This window comes from Gymnogyps californianus, chromosome 14 (genome assembly GCF_018139145.2).
Source record: "Gymnogyps californianus isolate 813 chromosome 14, ASM1813914v2, whole genome shotgun sequence".
NCBI classification, from domain to species: domain Eukaryota; kingdom Metazoa; phylum Chordata; class Aves; order Accipitriformes; family Cathartidae; genus Gymnogyps; species Gymnogyps californianus.
The window spans coordinates 9,144,903-9,170,052 of NC_059484.1; the positions used below are offsets into that span (position 1 = coordinate 9,144,903).

General features: G+C 45.7%; 1 protein-coding gene across 2 annotated transcripts in view; it reads right to left on the reverse strand.

Annotated features, from left to right (window-relative positions):
• The window catches only part of HTR4 (5-hydroxytryptamine receptor 4), a 110,460-nt gene that overhangs the window by 49,649 nt on the left and 35,661 nt on the right, over positions 1–25,150 (reverse strand). For both annotated transcript variants that reach the window (XM_050905343.1, XM_050905344.1), the window contains 3 exons: positions 24,083–24,283; positions 9,451–9,604; positions 6,981–7,549 (listed from right to left, as the gene is read on the reverse strand). In XM_050905343.1, coding sequence (XP_050761300.1) covers positions 6,981–7,549; positions 9,451–9,604; positions 24,083–24,283 — 924 coding nt within the window. The remainder of the gene's footprint in view (positions 1–6,980; positions 7,550–9,450; positions 9,605–24,082; positions 24,284–25,150) is intronic.

The window sequence follows — 25,150 nt, forward strand, 5'->3', positions numbered from 1 at the left end:
CTGCAGAAGAGGCACACGAGCAGAGGACAGGGAGGCTGTGCTGGCCAGGCTGTCAGCCGGAGGCTCGGCTGGGCTGGGGTGGGAAAGCCCCACTGCTGGCACCAGCCCACGGCTGCTGCTGTGGAGGAGCGGCGGGAGCCGCCGGGGCTTTCTGACCCCTGGCAGCGAGTGTGTTATTCTGCCTCGAGAAGCTCTGCGGTCTCTGTGGCTGTCTTAGTGCCTAAGGAAGGATAAGAGATAAGAGGAACAGAAGGAGAAGAACAGGAGGAGATATTTGACTTGTAAACCCAGATCCTTGAGAGAGACCTGCCAGTTCCATCGGAAAGCAGCTCTGAATGACTAACCTCTGTGTTTTCTGAGTCAAGCCACAGCTGCAGCCCACGAAATCCCACCATCACAGGCAGGATGGGATCGCCGCTCCATCCATGCCCTATGAACACAAGTGAAATGACCCACGCCGGGCACTGAACCTGCTGCGTGATTCAGCCCATGCTCACTGCCTGGGTGCATGGGGAAACCGCAGCACTCTTTAACCCATCTTGTGAAGCCATTTCTGAGCCTGGGAGCTGAGAAGCAGCCGGAGCATTTGTAACACCACAGCCACCAAATGTGCCTGTTCCCCTGAAGGCAACTCTGCAGGAGAAGGGGATGGTGCATGGCGGCACAGGGACACCTGGCCAGCCAAGATTTGACCTGTGAGGAGGTGACTGAGCACTGATGGAGTTAATGACCCTGTGAAATTAAAGCTGTCAGTCATTCAAAATCATCTTTGAAAAGACACAAATTGCTTTGCTTCCACAGGAGTGGGCATCTGGGCATCCTGATGTGTATTTGCAGCAGGCAGCACCCAGGCTGCCGCTCAGGCAGTGGGGTCCTCCATCTCAGGGTGTCGGGGAGACCCCAAGAGCAAGGGGAGATGGGGCTCTGAGCTGGCAGCCTTGCAAAGCAGGAGGGTTTCAGGATGGCTGCTTGTCTTTGTGAAAAGCTACCTCGTAAACAGAGGGGGAAAGTCTCTTTAACTTATTCACTGTTTTAAAGCTGCGTAAAGTAATGCAATGCCATCAGCCCATCCATCCCTCCTGTACGTAGTGGCCTTTAGCCCAAAGGCTCCTCTGCTCCTGGCCAGGAAAAGGTGAGGAGAAAGTTAGAGCTCCTACCTTTGCCTTTACAGACTGGAAGTGGCAACACAAAGCTAAACCCAGGTGCAAATTCACCCTCAAGCCCCGACCCTCCTGCCTATCCCACATGTCAAAGCCCTGCAACAGGAGGGGCTGGCTGCACAGAGCGGGGGCAGTGGGTGCACAGGGCACCCGTGGAGCTCCCCATACTGTGCAGACACTGCTGGAGCCGCAACGGGTCTCCCCTCAAATTACAGCAGACATTTCACAGTAGGCATGTGCCAGGAGGGGCTTCCAGCTCCGAGCTGGGGCAGCTCTGCAGGAGCGGACTGAGCCGTGGGGCAGGACACCTCTGTGCACTGCCGTTGGGGAAGCGTCACCAACAGACACACATCACTTCTTCCTTTGCTCCATGGCAGCTCTGACCTTCCCTTCCCTGCAACCAGGGTGGATTTATTCTTATTCCAACAGATCTGTAAGCTGTGGAGTTGCTAAACTTCTAAAATCTGGAGACCCGAGTTGCTGCATTGCCTGTAACAACAGCAGCAAGGAAGCACCAGGGCTCGCTGCAGTTCAGGAGATTTACTGGCACAATTACTCATGTTCCCTATAGGGACCAATAAGACTCCACAGCAGTGCTCTGGTGTTGAGTGCCGGCTGCACACAATGATTTACTGCACACTTCTCCCAGTGTTTTGTGCACCTTCAGAGTGCTGACATGAGTGTGGGCTGATTGGGTTATTTATTTAATTTTGTATTTATGAAGACAATGAACTTCCAGCCCCCAAGGTGCATGCTTCTTTTTTTTTCACTTTGTTTCTCTTGGCTCTTCTAAAAGGAAAATCAGGATGTGTTTTACTTTGGAGAAATAAAATTGGCATCAGCCCTGTCTGAGAAGACCTCTCTACGATGGAAAATAAGTAAATAAACCACTCACTATAGCTTTCCTTGAAGAGACTAATACACTGTACTGTGCTGAACAGTGCACTTCTGAGAGGAAATGGGGAATACACCAAAGTGACCTCCTTGACCCAACGTTCCAGAGTTTGTCTACTCTGATCATTGCTCAAATATATTTTACCCAAAGTCATCTTCTTCACTGTGGCAAAATTTCAGAACTTGTTTTATCCAAGAATTCAAGCAATGCTGATCTGGGTTCCCATCCACTTGTGCAGTACAAGAGTTTAATGATTCATGAAGGCATGAGTTTGTTGGTTTGTGTTGAATAAATATCTATGCATGATAAAAGATATGCAAGCAATATGGTTAAAGGGGAAGACAGCATTTTTCAGATGATTATGGCATTTTGCTTTCAGTCTCATGGTGCACAGAATTCCTGAACACATGCTACAGCCATCCAGAAACCCGTATCCATTGCAGTTAATTATTGTACTAATTTTTGCCATACGTTAGTTGAGTGCTCATTGTAAATTCTCCTATGCACTCATTATTCAAAATGATTCCCAAGTCCTTTAAATGAATGATATTCCAAACCATAGGTTATTAGAACTATGAATTGCAAATATTTATAATGAATTACACAATTTGTGCTGCAGCCAGAGAAACAAACCTTTGTATATGACATGTGAGTTGCAATCTCAGCCATTGAAAAATGAATAGGGCATGAATTTCGGATTGTAGCCACACCTGCAGATTTCAATTCACTATTTGCATGTGTCCTGCCTGAATTTTGCAGTTGATGGTACACATCAGAATTGAAATAGGTGAATATCCAGGGTAAAAAAGGGGGTTCTGGCAATTCCTACACTTGCAGAAAGCAAACCTGGAAAACAGGCAAATCAAAATTTTCTTTCAAAGCTGAATATTTAATTCTGATACTCTTTCCCATCATACAGATAGATCCAGCTCTAACCGAATCCTATCTCCTGGCTGTTCATGACATCTTCAAAACACATTTTGCGCCACGTCTTACCCCGCCCAAGGAATGGGTGTGTCTCACACCAGCTGATGGAGAGTTCAAGAACAAAATGGGTGACAGGAAATCCTTTCCCCATCTTCTGGTTCATAATTTAGGGATAAAGTGGGCTGGTTGCCAGGGGATTAAGAAAGCTGTGGTCACCCTCATGTCATGGTCGAGCCACTGTGCAGTTTGCTCCCGTGCCCCATCGCCACTGTGGTTGCGTCTGGCCCCAGGTACGCTGTAAAAAGTCTCTCCCTACCTGGGTCACCCAGAGCACCACAGTCTTCACAGGTCACTTGAAAAATAAATTTAAAAGAAAGAAGGAATGAAAACTGTCTCCCAAGCAGTCTCTCAGTCTGTGTGTGGTGAGGGCATCTGCCTCTTCTCACTGCCGTGTTTTATTGCACTCTGCTCCTCCTTCTTCTCTTTTTCCCATTCCTAATATAAATGCGAAAAATCCCAAAATGGGAATGTCAGAACATTTTGACACTAAAGTTATCAGAAGAAAAAAAGAAGAAATGTCTTTCCTCCCTGGAAGGCACTCTCACAGGTCAGACGCATCCAAGAGCAAGAGCCTGAATTTTAACAGTGACAAATGTATTCTTGCACTTGCAAACGCACCGGTGAGATGATTGTGAGCAAGGACAGAATGGTTTGGAGAGGTAGAGCTGAAGGAAAGTTCAGATCTTCTCAAGATTGGCAGTGGAGAGGAGTTAGAAATCCCAGACCTACTGGCAACCACTCCTGGCTCCCTTTGAGGCTCAGTGACTCACGTCAGCCTAACACAAAATTGCAAATCTCTGCGGGTTTGGGGGGAGAAACTCTGCCCTAGATTCAGCACAAGATCTATCCTTCTCTTTGCTCCTCTCCCTGCCAGGGTACAAAAAGCAGCTGTAAAATCCCACTTGCACAACTTCCCCATTTGCAGAAGCTCTTGGTCAGGAAGAAACAACTTTGAGGTTGGAAAAGAAGCGCATGAGCCAGGTCCAGCCCCTACGCAGCTTCTCAGTTGGGTTGGTATGAAGCCAACCCATACAGGAAGGTTTCGATATTTCAGCTGCTGGGCACAAAATCGTTTTATTTCCATGCTAGTAAAGCAAATGTATGTTATACCTTGAGAGAACCTGCCTCACTGAATTTGTCTTCCATTCATGCTGAGTCCAACCTTTTTTGCATTTAAGAGAGAAGCACTGAAGAAATACAAATTCCTCAAGTGAGGTTAACTGTCCAAAGACTACAGTTAGTTGGTTTTCCTTTAATCCCCACACCTCTATGATCATCAGCGCATAATCTGCACCAGGGAAAGAAGTCACGCTTTTCTCATCAGTTACAAAGCTGAGGAAAACAGAAAATAATTGCTCTCTGAAGTGCTGATGTGCAGAGCCACATCCCTCTGGCACATGGAAGGAGGAGGGGATGCAGCAGCAGGAATTGAGTGCCTTCTGCAGAGCTGGAGTGATACGGAAAAGCAGGAGATAATCTGACTTGCACTTGCAGCATGTTGAAGAGAGGCAATGTGCTCTTATCCATAAAAGTACTCATAAAAGCTAGAAGTGGACAAGATGCTCTGTGCAGGTTCGGTTCTTATGGGACCTTTTGCAATGGTTGTCACATCTAGATTGACAGGATTGTTATACATTTCCATGCATAACTTGTATGTGGGAGCAGAGTGGTACAAGTGGGAGGGAGAAGCTGGAAATGAGGAAAGCCTGAGCTCAGCTCCATGGTGGGATCCACCACTTACTGCAGCCCACCAGAGCCTTCCCAGTTGGCTGGGATGGCCAAGACCATGGCCACCCCTCGCTTTGGAGGGGAGGTGACTCTTCACATTTGCTTTGGCCATCACAGGGACATCGATATGTTTAAAAAGAGTCTCAAAATGAGGACTTTGTCAGCTCAGGGACACTCGGCACAGCATGAAGGAAACCCCGAGCAGTCAGTCCCCTGGAGGTTTGCAGAGCCTCCCTGGCCGCTTGCTCTCTCGGGAGCCCATCTCCACCGCCCAGCATCCCCAGGGCAGTGCTGGCCTGAGCCTGCCTGTCCCACAGGGCACACAGACAGGATGATGAGGTCTCACAGCAAAATAACTTAGTGCAAAAGCAGCGAGACAACTTGGAGACATGAGGAGGCACCGGCATTGCCATCTGCAACACTTGGAGGTCAAACGTCAGCACAGACTGAAGGAATTCACCTTTTGGGCTGACGTGCTCCCTGCCCTCCACATCTCAAACCCACACCTAAGCGAGGCTCCCTGTCGTCTCTCTGCCTTGTACACTTAACAAAAGGTATCTTGTTGCTGTACTTACTAGCCAAAATAGACACCACTCTCTCTTTCTTTGTATTTAGGCCACCAGGCTGGCCCCGTGGTGAGAGCACAGAGCTGCCCCAGTTAACCAGGGATGGGAGCGAGCCCTCCCTCCCCTTCTCCCTGTGCAAGGATGCCTTTCCAGCATTCGCCCCTGCAGCTCCCCAGCCAGAGGTACCAGCTCGCTTGCTGCGGGATGGTGTGCTGCGTCCAGCAAGGGCTGCTCTCTCAAGCCTCTTAACCGCAGCAGAGGAGCATCTGGCTTGTCCCCAGGAGCACAGCTCCAATAGAAATACAGGCTGAGTGTGGCACGCATCTATCACAGACAGAGGGCTCTGGGACCATAGCCCCCAAACAGTTTTTAATCAGCAGAAGATAAATACGTTGTAATGTCCTTCCTGACTTAAAAAGCTTGAGAGGTCTCAAGGTTGTGACAAGCCCTGCCCCATCTCCCATCCATTATACGACTCAGGACTCTTTCCAAAACTTCAGCGATCATGGCAGAAGGGAGCTTGGGGCAAACCAGCAGATCATACTCAGCTGGGAAGTGTTCACTGTCTGATTTAGTCTCCAGATGGGTTCAGCTCTGAACACATATATGGTTACCAAGTCCTCATCTGCATGTGAAGAGCCATGAATCCATCTACCAAAAGAACCAAGTCTCCTCTAGCCAGTTGCATAGAAACACCTATGGTTTTTTTCAGAGATTGCAGTTCTGATATTATGGGAGATAGATAATTGTTCTTCCCTGCCTTCCTCACGTGCTCTGCCTCCCACCTCTCTGCTTGGTGAGAAGACAGCAGAGGGTGTCTCATACCACAGAGCCCTCCAAAGCCCTCTGTACCCCCACAGTGCACAGCCCACACGCTCTCTCTTGCAATGAACACATTGTGGTACTCAGTGAAGGGTGGGGTGTGTGAGGTGTGGGGTTCAAATTCACTGGGACCCCGAACTGCCAACCAGCAGGACTACGTCCTGTAGCCCGTGTGAGGCATGCTCAGCTCCCAGGGCTCCTGCAGAGGTGGGTGCCGCTGCCTTGCACAGGGGCAGGCTTTGACTGGGTTACAGTGAAAGGCAGAGACCCCAGCATTTTCTGAGCTGCTAAAACACAATGCCGAGTATCCCTCCTCCCAGAGAGCCATTGAAGTGCCCCAGCAGGGTCAAGACATTTGGGGAAGTTCATCCTTTGCCTTTCATTAGTTCAGAAGATGCGGCAGTGGCTGGTGGGGCTACAAAGGCAGAACCTGAGAAGGGGCAATGGGGGTCATGATCCCTTTGCTAGAGAAGATGGGGTAAGCAGCCTCCCTCAAGGTGCTCTCCGTGGGGTCAAGTTGTTCCTCTCAGACCAAACAGTAGGGTTTGCCAAAATGTATACACGACTTCTGCGTTCTCCCAACTCTTTCTTGAACAAACCTCTGGAGAAACTGGGCATGCCAACAATTATATGTTATCTACAAACCCAGGTTTTTTTGAGCACCCTAAGGATTTCTGGACGCTTCTCTTGCCCCCTCCCTTTTTAAACAGTTAATCCATCAGATATTTCAAATGCAAAACGAAACCAATCCTTTACGAAAACTCTAGAGAAGTACTCTTTCTAGTGACTCCAGGCATTTTGCACCATCCAAGAAACACTCACCTTAGTACATGAGTTGATCCATTTATTGTGGTGGTGGAACAGGGGACCGTCTGCCCCAAGATGGAAGGCCTTCGGTATCGCTCATCACCACAGCACAGGATGATGAGGAAGGCACGTCTGAAAGACTTGTTCAGGAAGGCGTAGAGGAAAGGGTTCAACCCTGAATTGATGTAGCCCAGCCACAGGAAAGCTGTCCACAGCTTTCCCGGCACCGTGTAGTTTATGAAAGGGTCCACTATGTTTGTGATAAAGAAGGGGGCCCAGCACAGGCAGAAGCACCCCATGATGATGCACAGGGTCTTGGCAGCTTTGGTCTCAGTCTTCATGCGGTGCGTGCTGTGCTGGTCCGGGTGGTGCTGCCGGCCGTCGGTGGGGGCCCCCGCACGCTGCAGCACCCGGATCTGGCGGGCGTGCTCCCTGGCCGTGACGTAGATGCGGTAGTAGGCCAGCACCATCAGGAGGAAGGGGATGTAGAAGGCCACCACGGAGCAGGTAATGGCATATGGCTTGTTGACCATGAATATGCAGTAAGTGGAGTTGGAAGCCTTGTTGAACTGCCTTTGCTGAATCTGGGGCAGGGGGAGGAAAGACAAGGACAAAGAAGGAAAGAAGTTCAGCACTGCTCCTCCGATACCAGCAGTCTGTTTGCCAGGACACCTCACCACCGCTTGCCAATTCTCTCTCCTTCCTCCCCTCTCCCATCCGTGGTACCTGCCTTACTCACTGCTGCCTCTCCTGCCTGTGCTTACACCATGGGCTCTCCGGCCCTGCTGGTCCCCAGGTCTGCAGGACCAGCCCACGTTGCAGCTCTGGCATCCTAGCCAGTGAAAATCAGCCTAACTCCCCAGTTCAGACACAGCGAAGGGGAATAACTTCACTTTGTGCCATGCTTTTTTTCAGTGCTCACCGATTTGTTCATCAGGGCGTGGTTTTACACCAAGGATGCACAAGTTTCACCCATCCGAGTCCCACAGGATATTAGAGAAGGACCAGATGGACAGGGAAGGGACTGCGCTGCAGCATCTCGGGGGCAGCTCCAGGCTGGGGGTGACACTGAGCTTCCCAGGCACAGGGCCTGTGGGCAGCAGCCCAGGCAGAAGTCTGCAGGTTGAGTCCATAGGCTGAGATCTGGTCAATGACTTGTGATGGAAACAGACAGCAGAGGAAGAAAGGGGTCTTGCATGTGAGTTTGGGGAGCAAGGGGCATAACTGGGACAGACAGGATTTCTCTGAAGCTATTCTTCTACAAAACAATGTCACTGCAGGTCCATCAGGACCATAATTTCTGGTGTTTTTTCCAGCAAGAGAATAACCCCGTCTCCTATTTAAAACTAGAATATCAAAATTATTTAATTGGGCCTCTAAAGTAAACTATGAAGCATTTTCACTCGGTGGTGTTTGAACCCTGCACTACCCCTCAGCATGCAGCTACTGAAATCAGCACGGTCAATGCCAGCAAGTTACAAGGAAGGGCAGGGCTTGCACTGGTGTTTAGAAAAGCGGGTACAGACAGCTGGGTGTTGAGTCTTTTCTGAAAAGGTGGGGGCAAGAAATCGGTGGAAGAAATCAGATGCCTGACATGATTTGTTAAGTAAACAAAATGCACCTCCCTTTTCTACCAGCTGCATGTCCCAAAGGTGCTTGTCTGGAAGCAATTTTGGCTTTATTGCCTTGTCTAGAGGCTTGGCAGCTTGCACCTGTTATTCTCCATGAGCCAAAAAGTATTCATAGCTCCTTGACTGAGACTTGGCATAGAAAATGCCACATCTCTTTAAACAAGCTCTTCTAAATAAGGTGTTTTCACAGTTTGCCATTTTTAATTCCTGCTTCCCTACATTGGAAGGAGAGCAGATTTGCAGCTCTTAACTCCTTGTCCTGCAGATGGGATCCTGCAAGTGAAGCCAGACTGCGGTGGGGAAAATTGACTCCTGCTGAAATGACTTGCACAGGGGAACTTCACCTTCTCCCCGCCTTCAAGGCTCACACCAAGACAGGGGATATTGATGGGACTGGCCCAAAGCACCATCCATTCTGGGGAAGTCTGGGTTTCCTGGCTCTCCAAACACCACTAGCATGGCAAGGAGGGACCCTCGGGCTGAGCCAGCAGTGGCCAGCACTTCCTCAAGAGCTGCAGAGGCCAAGGGGAACCGAGGACTCCTGAGGTGCCCGTCAGGAGCCAGCTGGGGCCTGGCGTGTTTTCAAAGGACTACTCACTGAACTGATTCGTAGACGTGGGTAAAATCCTCTCCCAGAGCCACCACTGTATTTGTGACAGTCCTTCCAGGACAGAGTCATTTCGAACCCCCTTAAAGACATCCTCCAGAAATTCAGCAGCCCCTCTGCATCGATAACAAGAAGTTTCTCCTTCAGCCTCTCTTGCCTTCTTTTCTCTGAATACTGCTTTTCAAAGAAGAATATACAGCACCAAATATATTTGATACCAGGTTGGTGTGCCTCCTAAGCTACTCACCAGATCAATGATGCCAATGCTATTCCAGCCTTGCATGATAGGGAGGAAAGAAATAAATGTTGGGATTACCCAGCACCCTCCAAGCATTACAGCAATGCGCAATGGAGTCATCTTGTTCCTGTAAACCAGAGGCTGGCAGCAGATAGCATAATACCTGCAAGGAGAAAAGCAAGAGAACAACTGTTATCAAAGGAGACTTCCAAGTCTTCTAAAAATAAAACTGTAAAGCATTTTCTCCAGCTTGTTTCTCCTGCCTTTCAAAATAGAGAAAAAAATGAGCCTATAGCCTATTTCCATTGACTGCCTCTCACACAAGGAGCTCAGGATATTTTCACAGCATGAGTAAATAAGGTTTCATAGTGCCTTGCAGGGGAAAGCCAGTATTTTCTGTTTTCCAGCTAGGGAAAATGAGGCACAGATTAATGCTGTGGTCTGTCTGAGGTTGCAGAGCAAGGGAGTGACTTCGTATTCAGCCCTCCTCTCCCTCTGCACTTAGTCACAAAGCTGTCTGCACCCTCCTTACCGTGATGAATGAGTACACCTTCCTTCCATTTAGCCATAACTGAGTAAATGTTGGGGTTTTCCTAACTGCAATGGACATTTATTTTGACAAGACTGCAAAAGCTGTTATTGCAAATTAACAAAGTGTTTCAAAGCTGTGAAAATGTCAGTAAAATGAAGTGTGTTTTTCCATAACCAAGCTCCCTTTCTACCTCCCAGGAATCAGCCTCTTGTCTGGCTGGGCTTAAACCTTCTGCCACAAGGACAGGGCAAATGTCTGCACAGGGCTTTTAGTCTTTTCACCATCAAGGGGACGTGCCTTATGCTCTCCTTTCTCCTCCTGACCCATCCAACATATTCATAGTACAACAGGTCCTTGCTCTCAAAATAACAACTAGCTATGAACTAAAAATGTCTTCTCAAAGAGATAAGACATCAACTCTTCTGTTTGTCTGGTCCCTGTGCTACCCACCTGCCAGCAGATTTCTACACCAGGAAGGTGTATCAAACCTAAAACTGGAAATCTCTTTGCTCTGAAATTAATATATGCCCGTAAGCATAGCAGATCAGCAACCATATCATCCTATTGCAGATTTTTGGTGGTCCTGACCTGACAGTCTGTCTCAGGGTCGCAATGAAATATTTTTGATCTTTAGATTTTGGGATTTTAGCACACTTTGTAGAAACAGGCCAGTACTGATGTGCCCACAGCTGCAACAGGGAACTGGGGTCCAGAGACACAAGAAGTGCCCATAAATTCTCAGGTCTTCTAAATAAATATATCATTCAGCTATGTGCCTGATGAATGCATTTTCTCAGTGAATGAATAATGATCATCTGGTAGATATAGTTTCCGGATTTGGTAAGCACAGAAATTATGCAATATGGTGCCCACAGGATATGAGCACTGCATTGAAGAAGTAGCCACAGTTTCAATAACTATTTACAAAGGGAATGAATGATCTCTGTCAGAGATATTTTTGAGTCAACAAAACCTATACATCAAAGTATAATGTGTATGTAGAGAGAGCCTCACTGCTGAATGCCTAAAAGTCGATTTTATGAGGTCAGCAGAATCATGAATTAGAGACATTAAATTAGCAAACACACACTAAAGCTGGACCACTAACCTGAGGAGGTGCCTGTGAGAATTTCTAAGTGCCAGCAGCACATTAAAATAAGACATACGTGAATGCACACATACACACAGTTTATGTGTATGTATTAGAGAGATGTCCTTGAGGTGCGCAATTTATTTCATCAAGATTTGAGTGGGAACCGAAAGTTTTGTGCTAAATAGGCACAAAAACCTAAGACTTTCCGAATTTTTTAAGACTTTTTTTTTTTAAGTCATGTGGAGTCAACTGAATTGCTTTATTTTGATAAGATCAGATGATATATTCCACACAAAGGGTTGAAATAATATCAAAGTGTCAAAAGAAAACATTTTTTTAAAGTCTTTTTGAAATAAGATTCAAAATGTCACAGGGGAAAAATGTTGAAACAAGCATTCAACTATTTCAATTTGATCATTTCTACATTCTCTTCTGGTTTCGTGTGTGCATGAAAATCAGCCTGTTCCTCTGAAAAGTTTAACTTTCAAAGAAATGGTATATTTGCCAGTAACTGTTCTTTTAGAGCGTAGGGTGAAATGCTCCTCTCGTGGAGCTCATGCTGACAGCCATGGCAGTCAGTGGGTCTGATTCCCGTCCCCACTAACATGGCCCTCACATCCCTCCCACGAGGGAGAAGGAGAAGCTGAATAATTTACAGGAACAGGATTTACTTAGTTTTGGAGCTTGCCTTCATTGGATCACAAGTTGAACAAGTGAGGGTATCCAGCCTTGAACATACGCAAAACTCAACTGGGTAAGGCCCTGTGTGACCTAATTAAAGGAAGATGGATTTAAGTTTGAGTTTGGCCCTGTTTTGAGAGGAGGGCTGGATCAGAGACCTCCAGAGGTCCCTTCCAACCTACATTTTCCTGAGTCTATCAGACAGTGGGGACCATCACGGTCAGATTTCAATATCTTAATGATTTCAGAGGATAGAATAAATATTTCCTTTGTTCCTAGGATAACCATCCTCCTCATGACAGCCACAGTGTGTTTGCGTAACCTTGTCCTGTGTTGCTAGAGCTTATTGCATTTGGATTTCCCCCTGCTCTCCAGATTTCCTTCCCCCAGGAAATAAACTGACCTTTGAATTCAAACAGGTATTTTCGGTAATGTTTTTGACTGCTTATTAGGACAGATGGTGCTTCTCTTGGCATTACGTGCAACTGCTCTTCTGACTCTAAACACAAGGGAGATCTATCTGGCATATTTAATTGTTTACTATCTGAGAGACACCTACTGGAAAGTGCTACCCAGTGCTGGACATCAAAGGATTCCTGTGACATGCCTGATGGCAAGTTACTGCAAGTCACAAGAGACTACATTTATTTGCAGAAAGGGCAAAGGAAGAAATTCAATAAATAAATGGGAAAGAACAGCCAAGACACCAGCTACCATTTCACAAGTTGAATAAGCAAACAGAAAAGGAAAACCACGGTACATTGCTAATTAACTACAGCAGGAAAAGAATTCTTCGAAGCAGTTTGAGTTATTACATTTCTGTACTTCTATCTCTGCTGCAGCTGACAACATTACACTGACTTGTACATGCTACTAAAGGCCATTAGAGTAAAAATTATGCCTGTAAAAATGACATCTTAAGCTCTAATATTTCTTCCCTCCCAGTGATTCAACAGCAATTTTCCTCCACTTACATGTCAAAAGATTATATATATATTTTTTTTTGCTAACTGCTGCTACCATGACTTCCCTTGTGTTCAGAAAGTCAAGTTGGGTTCCTCCTGCCCTACACCATTATCGGTAACAAGGTTACACAAGGAGTGTGGGTGACAAATTTGCTGATGGCGAGGGAGGCAGAGAAGCACGCTGTCTACTTTTCCATAGCTCAGCAAGATTTCCATTCAATGGCCCTGAAAGTCAGATAATAGAAATCTGTGTATGCTAACAGAAGTCACTGAAGTCCTACCAATTTTTGCAGTAGCTGGTGATTTGACGTATGTGATGGTTTGGGCATTTAAGCAGCTATTTATTCACTGAGAAAAAAGTAATTATATCTCTAGGATTATCAATAGTTTTAGTCAAAAGCTGAAATAAAGACATTTTCTTATTCTACATTTCTGCTTCCTTTCAAGCTAAAGCTGTTTTCCTGTGCTCATAAAGAATATCTATTATGTACTGGTATGACAGTGTGATGGATGAATATAAAATGTAATACATACACATGATTAATACGATGTCCTAGTTTAATTAAATATTAATTCTTACTATCATCAGTCAAGACCCATGTTTCTGCAGTTCCTTGAAAATGTTAACTTCCCTGTTACCTACAGCAGAGCAGATGATGTGAAACACATCCTCTCCTCCGCCTCTGTTATGACATTCTTCACTGAAGGGGAAATAGAAGAATCCCTTCCTGGAGCTGTAGATCTTCCAAGTAGCTCCATAAAGCAAAGGTTATTATAATACTTTTCCTTTCCCATATCAGACATTTGCCACATGAGTGAATCTAGTGCTAACATTTTACAGATGGCTCAAAAGAAGAAATCCATAGCTCCTATGGCCTTACTTACGGCTCTTATGGCCACTGCAGATATGTCCAGCTACCGAGGATTTGTGACCTGCCCAGTGCCACTCGGTGGCTCTGTCAAACAGTGCAGTGGCCAGACCGTGTCTCAAGGAACATGAATGTGATGCTCCCTGGTCTTCCAGTGGAAGTTCCAGTTATATGGATGTGGGGGACACCAATTAGTGCCAAGTGGATCAATTCCCAAAAGTGGACCTCTTCTGTTACGAACACTCTCCCAGCATCTCCAAGGGGATGCAGGTGCACCCCTATTATGTTCATGAAAGCTATAAAAAACACTCAAGGTTCAGTGACCCAGTGCCCCAGTCTGCGGAGCAATTTCCTCCATATTCCTACACACATCACCAGCAGGAGCTGCCGCAGTCACTCATAAACACAGTGTCCATGAGCTGTAAGAGCAAAATGTTTTATCCTTTCCCAACAGGATTGGCGCTTTGCCTGCCGGTGAGCTCCTCTTTACAGTCCGTGCTATACATAAAACCAGAAAGCAGATATAAATGCCTGATGAACTGTACATCAGCAACACATTTGTACCTAACAGCCTTCAGCACTTTGGGTAGAGAATACATAATATCACATTCCTTAGCAGCAGGATCATGGACAGCTTGCCTAATGTTAAACTTGTGTATATGTGAAGACAGGAGATGGCAGATGAGAGGGAAGCTGTGAAGCCAAAGAGAAAATAGACAGAAAATGAACCTCAGCTATATTCTTGCCTTGTGCAACTGAATGCTGAATCTGCTGTGTTGGCCCTAGGCTTTCGTGGAAATGTAAGTGTTGTAAATCATGGGTGTTTGTTATTGCCATTTGCCTGTATGAAAAATCCTACGCATACATGCACACACATATATGCACACTTCTTGTATCATACCCTGCCTTTCCTCCAGGAAAAAAAAATCAAAAAAAAGGTTCTTGAAAAGCACATCAACTTTTAAGTGACGACACCTGTAGTTATTACAAGTTTATAGCTTCTAGGTTCTTGCAGACAAGAAAGGAAAGACTGAGACTGAGAAACAGCATTGCATTTCAACACACTGGTGACCTAGATCTGACAGCAGCATAATTTAGCTGTGGTCCACGGCAAGGACGGCTATTTGTGGTAGTAACTGTCTGCATACTCATCAAGCACCAACACAATGAGACTCCATTTGTGACCAGGATCTCTGGTCAAGACTGAAATCAAAGGTCCAAGAATCTAGATAACCAGCTAGGCCAATAACATTAACATACACCAGTTTCTGTGGTTAAAGAGAAGCAAGCAGTGATACAGGAGCCAGCACATCTGGCCACCCATCAGCCTGAACATCCAAGCGCCTCCTCAAGCCCACGGCAGTGCAAAAGCTGCCCTGGGCACATCTCCAGAGAACAGTCCTGGAGACCTCAGCTCCTGCCTCAGGATCAGTGATGCTGTAACCACACCGCTGCTCTTTCCTTGCCTTCTGGCCATTACAGAAATATAATTACTTAGCTGCATTAGATATGTCCTTGCCCTTGGAGAAAAATTAAAGTATACCTCCCTGGTTTGCAATACAATTTTGTTTGAGCTACGGATATGTAGACATTACCCTGCAAGAAGCTCCTCAGATATCACAGACAGACAAATACACACCCACCTTTACTAAACAGACTGGTTCTGTGGGTGGCCCACATTTAAAAACATTTGGTGTCATGTGCATGTATAAAATTATATACATACCATATGCTTTATCATCGCTGGGGCCAAAATGAGCCAAGGAAAATTTACTGAACACTTATGCTGAATAATTTTTTACCCCCCTTAAATAATCTAGAAAAAAGAAGACAAGAGGGTGGGAAAACTGTGGGTGCTATCAGCTCTCTCCCAAAATTGGGGTGCAACAACCATGCCCATACAGGCTCTGTGCCTGTATGTGTCTGCTGAACCATGCCTTAAACTCCAAAGGGGGAATGATTTGTTTGTGAGTTCCTAAGGAAAGAGAGGCCAAAGAAACGCAACAGGAGACAGCCAGACTCCACTAGCTGCCACCACAGGGGACTCTGCTCTTAACCCGACAGCCGGGGGGAGGCTGAGCCCGGCAGAGGGGCTCCCGGGGGCTGCCTCCCCAGGCAGCCAGCTCAGAGGCTGAAGACACTGAACTGCACTGATGGAAAACTCTTGTGGGCAACTGGGACATTTATTTCAGAAGAGAGATGCTGCTTCTTCTCGCAGGACGCAAGTTATATATAAGGATTTGGCTAGTTTGGAAAATCCCCTGCTTTGTCTTTTTGGAGCTCGACTCTGGCACGCTCCACAAAACCCAAATGTGAGCGTGGTTTTGCACACTCCTCTCCCTCAGTGAATCCAGACTGGGCCAGAGTCTTCAGCTGAACCCTGACGAAGTGATGAAGTCTAAGGAGCTAGGATCTCCATTTATTTGTGCCTGTGTGAAATTAAAACAGTGCTACTGGCTTTGCTGATATTTCAGTGAAACCAGATTCTGGTATCTGCATAACCAGATTTCTACATTTTTTTGGAGAGAACAGCTCTTTCTCTTTTCCTTTTTCCCACTGAGCAAATAAGCTATGGTCTCTCACTATGCCAAATAAAACAAAGTTATGCATCGCCAGTCCGGAAAAAAAAAATGTCCTAAAATGATTATATCTAACAAAATTAAATTCTTACTAGAAAAACAACGGCCTGCTGGTGTTGAGATAATTACACTGAGAAAAATGCTAAAGAGAACAGTTAATTGGAACTGGATAAATTTAGCTAGTAATACAAACAAACGTATGTTGCCAAACGGAGATAGAGCACTCCTTCATGGTCCCCGTGTGGGTCGGCGTGTGTGGAGCGTTATTGGCAGCAACAGTGGCAAAATAAATTACCATATTTCTAGAGGGTTTGTAAAGATTAATAAAGGACAATGCATCCCTCAGGCTGTGCCATGGCCATCTGCTCCGTTATTTTTCTTAATGCTCTCGGACCTGAATTCTGGAATTCCCGTGTTAGTTTCCTTGCCCAGGTGAGTGCCGATAGGGATAACTCCACAGCTACATGTCGCGTCTCGCAGCCCTCGTGGATGGGCTCCATTTGCCCTGGCTCAGCCCCTTCCCCTGCTGCCTCTCTGTTCCTCCACCTAAGCACCTGGGAGCTGTACGAGATCAGATGCTTTTCCGGCTGAAAAGGGCATGGCAGATTTGTGGCCTGGTTCAAAACTGTAGCTGGAATTTGTGTCATATAATCAGATTGCCGACTGCCTAATCATTACTTACTGATAGATATTTAAAACCTAGTAAGTCTCCCCACTAATAAACTTCCCCCGCCCCTGGCCAGCCGGCAGATGTTTCGCAGAGCACTGCTGGGCACAGCTGCTTTCTCCCCGTCCTTGAGAAAGACATCACGCTCCCGACCTCGAGCCCCACCGTGGCCCAGGCGTCCTTTGGCGAGCCAGTCGATCCCCCTGCGCCTCGGCTGCGTCGGCTGTCACACCGCGCAAAAGAGACGAGCACGGAGAGTGATGTGATGCAGCACTGGAAGCAGGAGGCAGCAGGCAGGGTGGGCAGAGCCAGCGACCGCCCAAACCTCGCCGCTCCCGTGCCCCCTGCACGCACCCTCCCACCCATGCACCCTCCCACCCCGCGAAGTAAGAGGGCTGCTTCTCCAGACGGACTGCCACTTCAGAGCACCGGGGTTTGGGAATCTCTAAAACATCATGTCTCTCAAGAGATTATGCTAATTTGATGTCTGAACAGTACATTAATGTTAATTAATGTTTGTAAATGGCACAACGAGCATCTGTCACTCTGGTGCTCCACACTCTTTGGATACATCTGCTTTGCTTTAGCCTTTATTTAGCAGCGATTATGTGGTATGTTTGAATTCCAGTAAGATTAGCATTGAATATACAAACACACATTTAGGTCTGTTTTGTTGCGTGTTACATAGCAAATCTGCAAATGTTTCGAACACACCAGGCAAACAGGGTACCTAGTGCCCAGCAGAGATGTAGACTTGGAGGAAAGCTTCCCGGGCTGGGACACAGCCAGGAGAGCTGGAGGAAGCAGAGACAGGGTGCAGGATGCTTTGGCTGAATGAAGAGCAGAGGTGCCAGATGTGCATCTAAGCCCAAGAATACAGACATTTAGGACCTGTTTGTTTCTCTATTGTTTTTTTTCCCCAAGACTCTGAGAAGTAATTGTATTGCAAATTGTACTGCAAATATTGGAGAAGAAAATTGCCTTTCCTGACAGGTTAACTGTATTTGGAGACTATCATAGCTTCTTGGTCTATTTATATGCAGTGCAATTATTTTTATTGCATAGGCACAAAGAATGGATATGTATGTATAAAACATGCAATAACTAAATAATTCAAGGCTAAACCTTTCTTTTACATTAGAATACCAAAGAGATGATGAAAAAGCATAACCCAGTGACAGCAAATTTGGATTCAGTGAGCCCTGAGATACCTCTGATACCTTGGAAAAACACTTTTTCAGATGAGACTGAGAGTGTCTCTAAGTCTCTGCAGTACTTTGCTCCCTGTGTCTGACAGGTAAGATTAGTTTATCCTGTGGTGATTTCTCCAGATTTTCTCAAATGCTTCTGAGAATTAAAGCCTGAATGCTTTTTTTTCCCCTTCTTTTTCAAAGGCAGTAATGGAAATAGATACAAGATATTATCAGATAAAAGTCTTTTCAAGCAACGCTTTCTGAAAATGTTGAAGAGAATGACTTTCCAAACTGAGTCCTGAGGATTAGATTAACCACCCAGTTTTCTTAAAAAACCCACAGTTGTGTGCCCTGAAATAAAACAAAAGGCAGGAAATATATGAATCACAGAAAAAACACCAGCTAGAAGAAGCATACTCCCATAAAGTCTGAATGAACACAAGGGCAACAGCAAGCAAAAATTAAATAAAACACTGTGAAGGAAGCAGTGCTGTCAGCGCTCCTCCAACCCAGCTGCCAGGATGGCTGAAGCAGCGGTGACGGAGAACAGGTTGACGATGGGCTGAGTCATCCTTCCCTGCACAGAAACCCAGGCATTCATCTACCTGCTCTGATCTTCTCAGGGCCATCCACCACTATCTCCTCTCTATTCTGTCCTCTTAGCACTGTTTGGGAGTCAGTTCTCACTGCGGAAGAAAACAACCCCAAAACAATCAAAAATGGTCACAGAAATTCAAGTTTCTGCCAGCAACCTTTAAAGCCTAGGTCTGAGGCTTTGCAGACAAGAGGGGAAAAGAAAGATGTGTTGCTCTTACTCATATCAGAGTGAGTATTTTGAGCTGACCTGAAAGTTGCTTGGAGATAACTGCAGAATACTGCAAAAATTAAGATGTCTGGAAGTCTTTTCAAATCTCAGCTAATGTTTGCACAGGACAAGGGAGAGATACACTTTGAAAATCTGTAGTCCAAGTCCCAAAAGGAAAATTTGGCACAGCAGTTGGAAATTAGGAGACTTTGCTAGCCTGTTAAATCCTAGCTGTGAACAGCATGTGTTGGGGACACTGCCCATTTGGGTTAGACGATGGTTACTCTGTCAAGTCATTAATCACTATTAGACTGCACTGTCAGGTACCCCCATTTTAACTAATATGCACCAGGAACAACACAACTTTTTGAGTTCAGTCTGCAAAAGGAATAGGATTTTAAAAACTGGCAAAAAGTGCTCAAGAAATAGGTGGAATTTAGAAAATTTTTGTACTCGTATCTATTCAAATGTGACTGAAGTGTGGATATTTTCAGTTTTCATCTCTAGCACTGACATGAAGTGAGGTCAAAATTTTCTCCTTGCCCTTCTCAGGATGGTCACAGACCAAAACACACCTGGAAGTGATGCTCCCAGGACAGTCACAGCAAGGGGCTGGCACATCGGGAAGGAGAAAAAGGCAGATTTAAAAGATGGGGTTTAGCCTTCTTTTGGTATGGAAAATGGATCTATTATTCTGTATCCACCACTCCACCCAAGCTGTGCTGAAAATCCCCGTTGTCCTGCTTGCTGAGGGGGTTTGGAACAGCAGCCAAATTCATGGCAGCAAAAGTGAATTAATCTCTGCAAAAAGGACACAGGAGTGAAGTGGGACTGTCACTGGCTCCAGGTGACTGCAGCATGACATGGCACAAGTGTAATATCCCCCTCAATGCAGCAAGGAAGAGACCATGGCACATCCTTAGGGATGTGGTAAGGGCCAAAATCAAAATGTCTGTGTTCTCCCTGTCTTCTTCCACCCAAATGCCTCCTCTGAGAGATGGAGGGAAAGATCTCATATTTCATTTCAATCAGAAAATGGTTTATGAAACAGGCCCAGTAGAAAAAAAAATTAACGTCCTTCATTTTTGTGAATGTTTAGACCTGACAGTGTTGCTAGGTAAGGGGTATCAGGTTTTGGATCTGCAGGCATCAAGGTCTGCTGCTTGTGTGGTGGAAAGCAATTGCTTTTATACAACATGTTTTCTGATTTACCTAATCAGGCTGCCAGACCATGCCAGTGAGCAAGCACTGCAGAAATGTAAAATAACATATACAGTGGTAATTCAGGAAGAAAGAAAGTCTTTTTAATAGACTGTCTGGGACACGAAAGAGTTCATGAATTAGCACAGAAATTCCTGGTCAGGTTAGGAGTGTTTCTGTGCTCAGGGACGATGTCCAGGTGGATGTTAAACAACTTCAGCGATGGCTGCAGTACCCTACTGGTGTCCTTAAGCTGTATTTTGAAAATCATGTTAATCAGTCAGTCAATCAATCAGAGGAAGAAATACAGCTTTAAGAGAGGAAGATGACTAGGGACTGACCCACCTCCATAACATTTTCATTTACAGCCGTTCAGAAGAGCTAGTCCAGTGCTACAGGAGGCACCTTGGTCTGTCTCAAGCACCATGGTGGGTAGTCTGAGCTTGACGTTTGGTCCTGGGGGAATCCAGAAGCCCGTAGCCTTGGGACTCAATCAGATTCATACTGAGGTGTCTGATCAAACAGAAAGTGATGAAAGCCATGCAGTTGACTTGGGATTCTCCTCTTCACATGAGACAGAAAGATCTTGGGCTTTCTCTTTCAGCTGACACTCACTGTCAGCAAACACAGACATAATTGTGCCTTCTTGTACTGGGAGAAGAAATATACCTTTTGAAACGTCTAAGATGAAATCCTAGCTTTTTTCATGTCAGTGACAAAGCTCCAAATGATTACCCATGGAGTCAAAATAGCATCCAAGATGAACTTCTACAGCAAGACTGAATGGCTAGGAGAGCTATATATGCCCTGCAGAGATTAGACAATAGAGAAAAGTTTCTACGGCAAATTCAAGTGCCTTCGGAGAGGAGCAGCCTGTCTTGGGGATGTTGCTGTTAGTGCTCTGCCAATGGTGTTGTGTGTGGTGGTCATTGCTCTAACAAGCACTCAATAAAGCCATTTTGAGGAGAGAAACAAGAAAAACACAGTACCAGAGAATTACCTAAAATTTAGATGAGCTCTGCAGCTAGTCTGCAGAGGTGTCATTCTTCAGCGCGAAAGCAGCAAGCAAACGATAAAGGCTGCGATAATTATCCATGCCAGGCTGCATCCAGCAACCACCCTGGAGAACCTTTTCTCTTCCCCTTGCTCCACCTGAGAGCAAAGAACAGCACATGTATGGTAAACACAGGCAAAAGAGAAAGAGCATTTGTGTGTCCTGAAATAATTCCGACATCTGGCAATTTCAGGTTCGTCAGCTGTCAAAAATTGCCGTGTGTTTCTGTATCCCAGACAGTGCAGCTCTGCTCCCTCACCCCTGAACCTGCAGAGGTTTTCAGCACACCCATTACTCATTAATGAATTCATCTTCAGCTTCTTTTCAAGCAATTCGCTGTTTAGTCTAACATGGCCAATATTGGGGGGATGGCAAATACTGGGGGATTTCTCTCTGTCAGTGCATTCATGAAGAAAAAGTTTACAAGCATTTTCTGAAAGATTTTTTTTTTGCTGTGACACTTAAGATGATCTCCAGCTCTTGGGACCTTCAAATTCAGAGCTCTAAACACTTTTTTCCAATCAGTTTGGCACCAAGATTGGTGGATGTGGGGTTTTTTTAGCCTGTGTGTGTGTCAATTTTTCATTCTTCTTTAAAGGATCTTTTTAATCCTGAAGAAACAGGAAGAATGTTTCTGTACCAGCAACAGGTTCAAATACACACTCAGTAAGCAGAAATCCTTAAAAGCGGGATAATTTTATCACAGAAGGCTGAGCCGCTTAAATGGAGCGATGCTGATACGAGACTCATTCAAGTGCAGTGCCCGTCACCTTCAGACACCAGTGCAGGGGCTGCTGCACCTTCCCAAAACCTTCTCAGAACACAGGTTGAACAAGCTCAGAGAATTAGTTTCCTTGAAAACACGGGTACAGCTCCTGCTTTCTTTCAAGACAGCCGTTCTCCTCTTCTGTGTAGTATTCTAGTGATTAAAGCATTGGCTTGGGATAGGGGGATGGAGCGGGGGTCCCCAGACTGAGCTCCCCATTTCCCTCTGTCCAAAAGAGAGGGAATCATCTGTGTGTTACTGTAGGCAGCGATGCTCACCCATTGCTACGGCAGCTCTGCATCTGGCGGAGAGAATTCAAGACTCCCTGTGCAGAGAATAAAAGAGCATAGAAGGAAGAGCAGAGCTGTAGTCCTCTCTAGGTGTTCACACTCTGCTCCGAATGTTTCATTTAGTACAGAATAATCTAATCCATCTCATTTTAGGGTTTTTTTAGGTTGGAGGGGTTTTTTTCCATTTCTAGTTCCTTCTGCTGAGCTGGGTGTTTGCAAACTCTGCCTCAGATCTGTTTACAGAACAAAAACCTTCCTGTATAAAACTGTGATCTCTGTTCTGTATCCCTAATACGTTAACTCTGAGCCACGCATTTCAACAGTCACAGAGCCAAGGCTGCTCCCAACCCCTTTGCCACCCCCAGACAAGGCTGTCCCAGGAGCATGGGGACCGATGGGGACAGGCGGCAGGAGCAAGAGCTCACGACGTGGCGGGGGTCTGCAAGAGGGTGGCATAGGCCGGAGAAAGGGGGGAGTTTCCCTTCTGTGCACCCCACATGGGAGGTTCCTCATCCCCGGCGGGTGTCAGAGATCGGGGGTGAAGGGGAGGAGGGAAAACAACATTTTCCCTTCCTGTCCCCTTCTCTACACAACCCCCTATATTTAATTAAGAGCCTGGAGAATGAAACTCCAACATTTTATATAACAAGGCCATATCCAGAGCACAGTGCCTAACATCTGCTTTACTGCTAATTGGCTCAAAGTGGCAATTTGTCAACATTTTTAAGATAATCAGCTTCCTATTTGTGTTCCAGCCATCTAAACTTCCAGATAAGGAAATGTGCTGTAGCTGTTGCATGTCAGCTTTTCTTTGGATACAATACTGCATGTGCCGCTGCCGCTCTCTCCCATGACAAAGGAGTGCTGCCCATCAATGGAAAAGTTAATCAAGGATCTTCTGAAGTCTGGCTGGGTACAAACTCTTTGGATGAAAGATGCTATTTAAATATCAGTTGTCATGATGACAAGAATGATTACGGTTATTTTGGCCAAATTAGTAACACTAAGTAATAGTATTTTTAAAGGTATTGAAATCTCTGCACAGAACTCAACTGAAAGCTCTAAATATCGTTTATTAGAATAGCCAGTCAAAATGTTTTCTTCTAAGTATTTATCCTGTGAAAAATTCTTGCTATTCTGTATGGAAAGTTCTGCCATTTACCCTGAAAAACTGCAGACAACAGTAAAACAGAATTATTTGCCATAAATTACTTAGGATTTTGGCTTCATTTTAATTTTGCAAGAACAGTTTGAAAGAAAAGAAAATTTTTAGGATCTCCCACAAAGCCTATGCACCCTTTTCACCAGCTTTATTTGCCTCCTTGTTAGCAGTCACTAGTGGAGATGTGCAAATAGATGCCTTAGAAAAGCAGCCCATAAAATATGAGGGGGTTTGCTCTTTTTGCTCTTTCTCCGTTTAATCTAGTAATATATGCCAAAATGTGTCATTTAGTAACATTGGTTTTCATCCGCCTGTATGGCTGCTAGCAGCAGGAAGAGCAGTTCCAATAGCACTTGAAAGTTATGTCAAATATTTTTTTGACAAGAGAGAGAAAGCCAGATAATTTAGTGTTTCAGTCCCTGGGAAGACGTGGCTCAGCACAACACATCAAGCCATTCACCAGCCAAGCCTCCCTGCAGCCCCTGGCAGTGAGCAACACCTGACATCGTAACGGAGAGCAATGTCCCTGCTAAAACAACGTCCTGTGCACGATGCACCGCTGTCTGCGACAGCTGCAGGTCTTTCCTTTGTGATACCTCTTTAAGGTGTGTTTTCTTTCCTTTAAAGAAGAAACTGTGCCACTTCTGATCAGTAATGCAAACAGAGCTGTGCCGCAAAGCAGTTCCCAGCCGGTTCACATTTGCCCTTTGGCTACTGCTGACGAGCAACAACACTGAAGAAACTTAAAGCAACTAGAATTATTCTCTATGCTCTTCTGTTCGTACCTGTCCAGTGAGATACAGCACAGGTGCAGGATTGACGCTGTGGTGAGCAGGACATCTAGGGATGTTCGGACCAGGCAGAACATCTCTCCGTAGATCCAGTTGTCCTGAACCAACTCAATGGCTCCAAACGGCATCACCAGCACTGACACCAGCAGGTCCGCAAAGGCAAGGGAAACAATGAAATAATTGGTCTTGATTTTCCTGCAAGACAGATCACAAAATTAGGGTGGAATAGTTTCAGTGCAGCATCCTCTACATGCGGACAGAGATTTCAGCTTGTGTTTGGGTCTAATGTGCTCCATCACACTAAAAGGTCCTCTCTAATGTACTCCTCACTTTATATGGTCACCCCGAGCTTGTTCGTAGTTTTTACAGCTAAATATCCACCATGTTCCCCGCATAAACGCATCTTTCTGTTCACACAGAAGAGACAAATAGATGCTCACGGGCCTCTGCATGTGGCTCAGCCTCACAGCTTGCATTGGAGAGTTTGGGGTGGAGGAGGGGGATTTTATTTTAACTTGTAAATTGAGAAAATCCTTCCAGAAAGCACTGAGAAGAATCTAGACTGAAGCTGTAATTTTAACTTGAAGACTACTTTTAAAATCATAACAATAAAATAGAATTAAATCCATTAAAAATCCCACGCAGAATATGAATAGAGGCTGTTGAATATCTCGCTCTGCTCCTGAGCCTGGTCTGACAACTCCCAAGGGTAGCAGCAAGCCTCGAGACAGGAGTTTTGCCTGTGACCCCCCCAAATCACTGGCAGCATTTGCCAAGCTGCGGCAGTGCAGCACAACTGCAACAGGACCTTGATCTGCATGGTTTTCTGATGGGTTTGTTAGGAAATTTGAGATGGAAAAGGTGCAGAGGCCAACCTGCTTCTCCAAGGAATTGCTGCTTAGCTCTGTTTTTCACTGATTTATCTGGTTTTTTACACTGAGAGTGCTAAAAATGTAGAGGATGGATACTAAAATGATCCCGCTACCACAGTGTCAATCCGAGTGGGGATGCACTGAGGCCAGTGTGAGAGTCTGACATCGCCGTGGTGCAATGCATGGCCAG